Consider the following 9,952-nt stretch of genomic DNA (forward strand, 5'->3'; position numbering starts at 1 on the left):
TCCCAATAATCAAATGTCAATAAATAAATAATACATTTTAAAAAAGCCCACCATTATTATGCACATCTCTCTTCTACTTTCCAGAACAGCCAAGCGCTTCCTCAGAACTGTATGCATTTGTGCATTGTAATAAATCCAAATTCAAGACTCCCCACAAAGAAAGCTCTGTGATTGCTGAGAAGTTTGTGCAACAAGGCTACATATTCACTGAAGACTCTGTTATGAATTCTTATCCTTCCTCCTGGGAATCTGAATAGTTTTGGTGACATATCCATGAAATCTCTCAAAAGGAATGCAGTTTGCACTTCCATCTCTTTGTTGGCTTTTAGTAGTTGCTTAAGATTTGCAAAGACCTCTTAGTCCAGAAGGCTCACCTTCATACAACTGATTCAAGTATAGCTCTCTTATTGCCTTTTATTGTCTCTTTGTCAGTGTGGTCTGGTCATGGCTGAAAGTGGTCCCCCAGACTCAAATGCAGTGTAGATAGATGGACAGGCAGGCATACACACAGATAGACTGACATAAAAGACATTAGGGCAGTAACATTAGCAGTTAGAACTCTTCAGTCCAGGCCTTCTCCAAATCAGTAAAGATAACACAACGGTAATATGATACCTTGGCAAATAAGGAGGCTACAGATCCTATCAGTCATGTCAAGCAATATTTTTGGAGTGCGTTGCACAATGCATCATTTATCTTCTGGCCATATGCATGCAGGAGGCAGAATTATTGGACAGATGCCTTAAAAGACATTTTTTCCTCTAAAGGACAAAACCCAAAATCATAGGTTCATAGGTTGGTACTAGGCTATCAGCCCTAGGGCCTATACAAGCCTAGCCATAACAATTCCCTGGCTATTCCATAAGTATTCCCAGGACAAGTAAAGACTTGGCCAACGGGGAAAATAATGCCTTCTCCACTGTAGTGCAGTCCCGGAGTTGGTATGTATAGTGGGGGTCTAGCCCCCCACCTAGCTGGGATTTAGCTGGTGGACTGTGATTTACTGTTGTTTTGGGCAAGTATACACTTGCCCTGGGAATACTTACATAATTTGTGATTGTGAGTTTCGTCCTTCATGTCTCGATCTTCCAGTCTTTGGTATTGTAGCTTTTTGGGATATCAAAGTAGACCCATATATAATACACACACACACACACACACACACACACACACACACACACACACACACACACATACATATAAATGTCTGTATATAGGTGGGGAGGGAGTTCTATGCCAACTATTTTCGCTGCAGTTTGTTTTTTGGGAGAAAGTTGATAACAGCTGTGTGAACTACAACTGTGTAAAAATGGTCAGACTGCCTAATCTTTTCTGATAAGTAAGCATTTATTTTTGATTTACTGCATCTGTCACTGTCCAAGGATCAGCTGCTATGTTATATATCTTCATTTAACTGTACTTTTCTTGTATCATATTGAGGGCCACTGTTGTATTCAGAATTGGCAAGCAAGTCATGGTAACATTGTTTCAAGTCAGTCTGACTAATTTGTGTACATATGGTAGAGTAAGTTGATAACTAGATTATGACATTAAGTAATTTCAAGACTCATATTGATGTACAGTTGTACTTTTCTAACTGAAACAAGACTGCATGAGAAATGTGTGAATTACAGTTCAGTGACTATTACAGGTGCACAAAACCATGCATGAAACAGTTTCTAAAAGAGATGATTTTAATAAGTTTTTTTTTTTTTTTTTTTAGTTCAGCAGGTAATAGAAGCTCATATATTGAAGCTCCTGCACAATGTTAGAGAATGAGCATCCACTGCACGACTGAAGATATCCAGTACTTAACACTTTTTTTTAGTGATCATGCAAAGGCTAACCGTGACCTTGGTTTATAGTGTATGTATTGCAATATAATACATGTTATGCTGGGTTCTGCATGTGCACTGAGAGTTACTGGAGATTTAAAGTGGAAATGGTGAAAATGGCTGAGCCATATCCCTCACTGTAAAACCAGCCTTTTTTAGCACTCCAAAAATTTCTAAATTATGTGCAGTGAAAGTTTAGATACAAATCTTATTAATAAAAATAATGCATTTAAGCTAATTTAAAAAGCTGCTGTGGAAATGACCAGCAAATCAAGAAGTTGAACTTCTATTTGCAGCGCAAAAGACTTGACTTGGGTGATAGAGCCAGTTCTTCAGATCATTGTCCAGAAGGTACCCATCAGACATATTGGGGGTAGTAATGTTTCTTTTGGCAGTGGACAAGATCCTGAGACTAGCTAGCTATCTAGTGATACATCTCAGAAATACTGACACTATTTCATGTTACAGGCTTGAAAGGGAGGGGTATAACTTGTGTACATTAAACAGGTTTGTCATTGTTGCAAGAATACATACGCCAAGAAGACATCCTGGAGTAATATCTTGATAGAGTAGGTAGCATAAACTGTATACCTTGGTAATGGCTGTCTTGAACTACAGATGTAGATGAATATCTGAGAAAGCATTGTTAATGCAGGCTTGATGTGCTGCTGGAATATACCAATCAGAGATGTTAAAGGGAATTACTGAATTTACAGTACGTTATTCCACGTAAGTAAATACAAACAAATGAGAATGATCTGAACAGACTAAAAGAATCTTCATTGTAGAAAATGTGTAGAAGTACTGCCATTAAAATACAGAATGACTGCAAAATTTGATTCAGGTTGCTAAGTCACCTGAAAATTTATGGAATGAAAATACAGAAGTATAAGATGGGTACAAAAGCAATTACATAAGCCTAAATCATTTGGAGAAGTAATCATGTTAAGTCAATCTCCTATACCATGGCTTGCTTCATAACTTAGTGACACACACAAATGACAATAGCTAGAAAAGTTTGGATTTATGCCTCCCTGTACTATATTGTAAATATAACAGATGTTGTAACCCTCAAGGATCCTCCTTTGATGCTGTTGGTTAGATATCACTTCTCCAGTAGTTTGAATTGTGCATTGTGTTCAGCCAAATCCAATTGAAATGCTGCATTTGTTCAGCCAAATCCTTGTGTGGGGGTGTTTGCATGCACAACTGGCACCTGCCATGATGTAATACACTGCTTACATAACCATGCTTGTCATTGAAGAATACCATATATTTTTTTTTTTTTTACCACTGGCACAGTTTGGACTAGAGTCCTTGCAGTCTGTGATGCATTCCTGCACTCATATGCATTGCAGCAAGTGTCTATCAAATTACTAGCCAAAACCTGCCTCTCTGTTATCTCATAGAATAGTATGACATTGATAGCTGTTGCAGGTACTAGAGGTTCAGTCTAGTTAGTCAACAATGACAAGTGGAAGTGTTGTTGGTCTAATTTTTAAAGATGACTGGGGTGAAGAGCTGTTCACTTGGAGTCCACATAGAATGACCTTTTAATTGCAGAATTTTACTCTGGTTAATCCTTCATGCTTCCTTTGGTAAAGGACAATATCTAAGACTAGTTAGCTAGGAGTCCAGTGGAAAGATAGTTCTCACAGACCCAGGCACAAGACAATGCACTACTACAAGGACAAGCACTTTCAGGGGTAGATCCAGATCTAAATGTCTTCCGAGGCAGTCCAGTTGCCTGTCACCTAAACCTTGCAGACTATAATTAATCCTTGATTGTTGAGAGTTCAGTACCTCAAGGACCTTGAAAGCCTTACCCCCAGTTTGTACCTTGGAGATGCATTCCAAGTTTCTTGTACAATCCTGTCTTTTTTGGTGGTGGTTCTGGTACCTAGTTTGAACATCAGTCCACCCCCTGGCTCACTGTGTTGGCACATTATTTCTGCAGGATGTGAGGACTCAACTTATTTATTATTTATTTATTTTTATTTTACATTTGTTAACCGGGATGGTCCGACTGGATACATGTCCTTTTTCAGCGGAGGCCCGGGGAGAAAAGCAGTTCATTTCTTCACTCATCCCTTGGGAGCAAGGGTTGAGCTACTGAGAGTAGTATCCTGAAAGGGATTGGGATTCTAATTCCCTTCCTCACAATGTAGTTGTAAGTACTCATCAGATTGTGTAGGCAATGAGGAGTGACTTGAGAGCATGTACTGCCCCAGGCCCTTAGGGCAACTGCGCAAGCTTCTCCTGCCCTCTCAGCCCAGGCTGGTATTATTTTGAGCATTGGATTACATCAACTGTAACCAAGAAACTGCCCACAGTCTCCCTTCCCTCCAGGATAGGCATTCCTATCCTCCCTGCCTAAGCGGTCAAGCATCTGAGATGCAAATCAAAGACTGGTGGTGGGTGTCATAACCAGGGTTTTATTTCACTGGTGAGGCTACATCATCCTGTCTTTCGGTGACTGTAGCCCATTGTTAACTAGCCACATCCTGGATATTGGTCCCTTGAGTCATTATGTCATCATCTGGTGGATACTCCAGATAAGTACTATTTTCCTGTAACTAGCCCTCGGGACCCTGTAGGTAATAGGCCACAATCAAGGCAGGTCTGTTTTTCCATACCAGGGTCGAATCATGTTTATTCAGCATCAAACATATGCTTGCCTGATAGGAACTTCAGTAGCAGATGTGGGTGCACATCATTACAGACTTTGGTGTGAAGTCTGCATCAGACCTAGAGTATGTGTGTGCCCACTTCCTGCTGCCTTTAGCTAACATTTGATTTAGAGTCCGTTCTTGATCCCCCAAGTTCCTTTCACAAGTTTCCCATGTACTCACCCCTGTAGTGAGTTCATGTAAATGGGTGGGAAAAATTGCAGGTACTCCCTTGCCCATTGGGTCTTTTATGAATTCAAAGGATGTCATAGCCATGGTCTCAGATATGAATAAGAATGATAATTCTAACTTCCATAAGCATTCCTCCTGATGATTCTTCCTTTGGCAATGCTTGGCTTGTGAAGATACAGCTTACTCTGGTTTTGAGCCCTGAGCCCTTACCACCCAGAATGACTTCACGGAGTTTCTGAGGGAGAAGTTCCGAATCTTTCCACTGGAGCTAGTTAGACTGGGTGCTATCAGAGAAAATTGGAGCACCCTGACTCTGGTTCCATTTGTCTAGAAAAATAACATTCCCTTTTGTAAGTTACCACCTTGACCACAAATTAGACCAGTCTATCAAGCATCCCATTGTTGACTCTTTTTGGTAAATTCTTAGTCTAGCAACAAATTTTGCCAGTTTTCTAGTGGTCAGGAGTCCAGAGCTATGGACAGGTATGGCAAAATATTCTTCTCTGTCAAGTTGGGGCTTAATATACTCAACTGTTCCTCATTCCTGTCATAATTCCAGGCTCACTTTGTTAGGACGCTGCTGCATAAGCTTTATGAGCTCCTTCTTTCTGAACTTAAGGATGATTTTCTTGAGACTCTGTCCATTGCTGCCACTATGGGACAGTATATGTCCTATTGCAGTTTTGACTGTGCTGTTTCTTTAGGTAGGTGAGTGCCTGCACAGGACACTGTGGTTGAGGTACTCCTCTTGTCAAAGGGGATTTCAGGAAAAAGATCTTGTTTGTCTGCTTTTCTGGGAAGAGTTCTCTGGCCAACCTTTCTAGGGCCTGGTTGAGGATTTCTTGAAGAAGGAGCAGACCATTAGCATTGTGGAAGGTCTGTATGATCCCTTACCCCCCCCCCTTCTTCTGCTGTCATTCATTCCTCTTTTACTCCTGGCCAGCTGTAAAAGAGGAAGAGGCCTTCCCAGAATTGGCTAAAGGGCTTTATTACAAGGTCCAGGGTACTAGTACTAATGAAGTAATCCAGAATGATGATTTCTCCAAAATTACCCTGCAGCAGTCCTGATCTGAGACTGTTCGGGGGGGGGGGGTGTTCCAAAATTCACCTCTCCTTGGAGAACCCCAGTAAAATACCAGTGCATCAGTCACTTTCAGGCATGTTCTGGAACTTCTGGGTTCTTTTCGAGAAGAGACTCTCCTGGAAGATATGTTCATTTCACTCAGGATCTTGGGACAAAACCAGACTGTCCTAGTTTTAAAAGAGGGACAGGAGTTTTACTCCCATCTCTTCCTAGCTGTGAAGGAAACGGATGCTTTTTATCCTCTTCTGCTTCAACCATCACGTTTTTATATTCAATTCCAGGTGAACAGGCAGTAAAAATCATGCCCCTAATGCTGCATGCTGCCTACTTTGTGACAGATGCCTCAGGGGACTCGACCAATTTGCTTTGGTTGGGCATCACTTCCAATTCAAAAATGTGCCATTTCACTTTCCTCCGCATCCAGAATCTTGTGTTGGCTATGGTAACAAAAGCTTAGGAGAAGTTCATCCTAGTGTTTTCTTTACTGAATGACTGGCTTCTGGTTGAAGTATCTAGGGACTTTGTGCTCTTGAGAAACCCTGTGGGCACACCCATAGATGCAGTCCTTGGGGATGTATGATCATAAAATGTAATAAGTCCTGTATGAGCTCAGCTTGGAGAAGGTATTTTTTGAGAGGAACAGTTTTATGGGTCTGCACTATCAATAATTTGGCCCTTGGAGAGAGCTGACAAGGTCATGGCATTAGCTTTTGAGTTAGGTCACAAAACTGCCATGTGCTCAAAGAACTGTTAGTCTCTTGTTATAGGGCCCTGGAATCATTTAGTCCCCAGCAATCTGTCAGTGTATCTTCCCTTTCTGTAGCTGCACTCATGCTAAATGTTGCTAGTGAGCACTTTGCTTGTATGCTGGGGTACTGAGGTGCCTGCAATTGCAGGGAATTTGTTCTTCTTGAAAAATAGGGCTCCATTTCAGACTTAGGCACTCAGATTGGTGCTCATGGTCCTGAAGGCCTCAAGAGAAGTTGTTGGTTTTGGAGCCTTTCCTCATTTAGTCAGACTGCCAGTCCATGATGTAGTATGTAGACAAACAAGGGGCAGAGCTTATCTGGCAGTGAGACATAGATAGGAGCATTCTTCAGTCAGTGGATCCTATCCCCAGATGAGATGGCTCTCTGTTCCCGTGCCTGGTCAGGGTCCTCCAGAAGTAGAGCATTCAAGTAGTAATCTCTCTGCTTCTCAGTAGAATGTATTTCTTGTGTTCTGCTTGGTGCTGCAGGATAGTGAGAGGTGGCAGTAGACATGTTCTCAGAGCCAAGACACAGGATACTGTCATATCTGATAGTTCCATGCCGCACCTTAAAGTGCAGAAGTGAAAGACCAAAACTCATTCTCATCATCCTTTGGTGGCAGAAAAGGGTGAGTTTGCAGGCTGTGATGTTTCTATTTACAGGAAATCTGTCATATCTGATGATTAAATGTCACACCTTAAAGTGCAGAAATGAAAGACCAAAACTCATTCTCACCATCCTTTGGCAGAAAGGGTGAGGTTTCAGGCTGTGATGTTCCTATTTACAGGAAATCCCCTTTCTTCTAACAAGGAGAAGTCCCACATGAATGGAGTGTCATCTTAGCCCCACCTGTGAGTTTGCTGCTGATATAGGTTCCTCAACCCAGAGGAATCCCCAGATTGGGATTTTAGAGGTGACTGAAGTTGCCAGTATACCTTTTTTTTGGCAGAATTGTGCCTTCATATGAAAACAGTCTGGCAGTTGGCATAGTGGATTATAGGTATGAATTGTTGAGGCTACTTCCTGCGGTACAGGATTTGATTCCTTCAGCTTTCATTTGTCCACTGTGCAACCTTGAGCAGGTTCATAGTTTGGTACTAGGCTATCAGCCCTAGGGCCTATACAAACCTAGCCATAACAATTTCCTGGCTATTTCTTCCCACAAATCACTTAAAATAATATTTGGGGTTAGTTGGGAATTTTGGGCTAGGCATATTAATGGTCAGCTGGATTGCATACCTACCTATGAAAAGTTCTTGGTATTCAGTATTGCCCAGATCAGTCTGTCTGTAGGTAGTTCTGATATCTGCGAAATACCCTTTTGCCTTGGGCTTCATGGTCAGGACACTTGCCTATTATTTCTGTGCTTTGCAAGTTGGTAAAGAGCAGTACTGTTGTCCCTACAGCAGCTGGTCATGCAGTTCCTTAAAGAAGTACTGCATCTCTGCCCTCCATTAAGAAATCCATCTCGTCCATAAGACCTGAACTACATGATGTACAGGTTTGCCCATCAACTCTGTCTGCCTTCTTGATCAGCAACATCAAAGTTAGTATCCTCAGAAAAGTTCTTGCTGATGGATTTCACCGCCTCATGGTACACCTTGGACCGTCAAGTCTTATCTGTTCAGGGAACAACGTTTGGAATTTCTCAAGGATTGGATGTCTGTCAAGACAAATCCTCACTTACTCCTGAAGGTAGTTGCAAACATTGTCCTTGTTAATCTGTCAGTCTCAATATTTTCTTGACAGCAGAAGCCCCCCCCCCCATGAGTATTGTTTTGCTATATGCTGTTACTGTGGAGTTCCTTGTAAGTCAAGCAGGTGTACATTGCATCAGCTCTGCATTGTTACTTCATGGCGTGCAGGAAATGCTTGCTTGTGGCAAGGAGAATGCTAGTGCACTGTATGGAAGGGCACGCTTCTTTAGGTGACATGTCAGTGCATATATTAGTCATGTGTGCAGACGTCCCCATTCTTGGAATTTTGGTGAATGAATTCAGAATTTTTATTGTTAAAAAAAATCCCTGGCTAAGTACCCATCAAGGAAACTCCTTTTTTTTTTTATAGGTCAGATAATAGAGCATAAGTTTTGTGTATTGTTTCATTAACTGTCATACCAGAAAACATTTTTGTAATGATCCATAAATCATTATTTATTTATAAATAGGCTGCTAATCATTTTTATTTAAAACTGTCTCCAAAGTAAATGAAGATTGCAGGGAGTGATGGGCATGACAAAGCAGTTGAATCTCTTGCAAATGTTACATTGTAAGTTGCAAAGTGAACTGTAGTCCACAATGCAGTTTGACTACAGCTCTTTACATAAAAAAAAGTACAGAGCTTTATCTTGTGTAATTAAGTTATTCGTATCCTCTTATTTGTCTGCATTGCATGCAAAGTGAAGTGGTGACTGAAGTGATGGATTATATAGGTGGTTTATTTTTAAATCTGTCAGACAATGTTACTGACTTTTTGAGTTGCACTTTCTTTTCCAAAGCTTGATTTAATACTCCTTTTTTTGCTCAGAATTAGGTTTGTTGTAGCTCCAGTGCTTTATATGCAACTGGCAGAATGGTTTACTTTCATTCAGCATCTTTGAGTTCTGCACGTAGCAGGTTTTGGGATGTACCATTGCCCAACAACCCAGTTGACTTTTAATTATGTAATTTCTCATCATAATTCCCATAGTTTGCTGCCATTGCTACCAATTAACAGATGCTCCTCCACCCTAACCATTTTGTTCTACCCCTGATTTCAACCTTCCCCAGGAATAAGGTATTGATTAGGAATAGGGTGTAGAGAAAATCAACATCTTCTCACCCCTGAAACAAACGTGCACTTGTCGCCATCTTGGAGATAGCTTGTATCCTTTGCATTCATCAAAGGTCCATGCTGTAGCCCAGATTGGCTGCCGCAGTCCCTCTGTTAAAGAAGTTTGGGCAATTGGTCCCCACCACTTGCCCCATTAGCCTTCTGGCAACTACAGCAAGACCCAGGTGAACAATGCTAAAGATTAAAAGGCGGCCTTTCCTTTGGTAACCTGTCTTGTCATTACATCTAGTTATAGTTCTCTGAGTTTGTCATCTTCATATGACCGTATGCATAAATAAAGCATTAGTGTTACTGTTAATTAAGAAAAGTATCACACACTACAAATGTGGCACTAAGAAGAGTCTCTTCTAATCTGTCATATGTTTTTCATAGTCAGTGTTGTCCTACTATTTCTTGGATCTTCCTGCCATGCAGAAGCCCACAGCTGGTCTGATTTCCAGAATTTTTACATCACGCCTAGCTGATTGACATTTGAGGACCTACACCAGGATGTGTGAGTGTAAGAAGATCGAACATTGGCATCATCTTCATTTTTTTCAAGAAGCACAGTACGGTGCACTTGTGTGTTTTAGACACTTGCAGTCTGTCGGT

At 41.2% G+C, this 9,952-nt stretch overlaps 1 protein-coding gene across 1 annotated transcript in view; it reads left to right on the forward strand.

Moving 5' to 3' along the window:
* Positions 1-8,872, forward strand: part of ANKRA2 (ankyrin repeat family A member 2) — a 536,537-nt gene extending 527,665 nt beyond the window's left edge. The window contains exon 12 of the mRNA XM_044063946.1: positions 1,724-8,872. Within this exon, the coding sequence (XP_043919881.1) occupies positions 1,724-1,779 (56 nt within the window). The 3' untranslated portion in view covers positions 1,780-8,872. The remainder of the gene's footprint in view (positions 1-1,723) is intronic.
* The last annotated feature ends 1,080 nt before the right edge of the window (positions 8,873-9,952 follow it).

Source organism: Protopterus annectens, chromosome 2.part2 (genome assembly GCF_019279795.1).
Source record: "Protopterus annectens isolate FY-2018-M chromosome 2.part2, PAN1.0, whole genome shotgun sequence".
Lineage (NCBI taxonomy): Eukaryota > Metazoa > Chordata > Ceratodontiformes > Protopteridae > Protopterus > Protopterus annectens.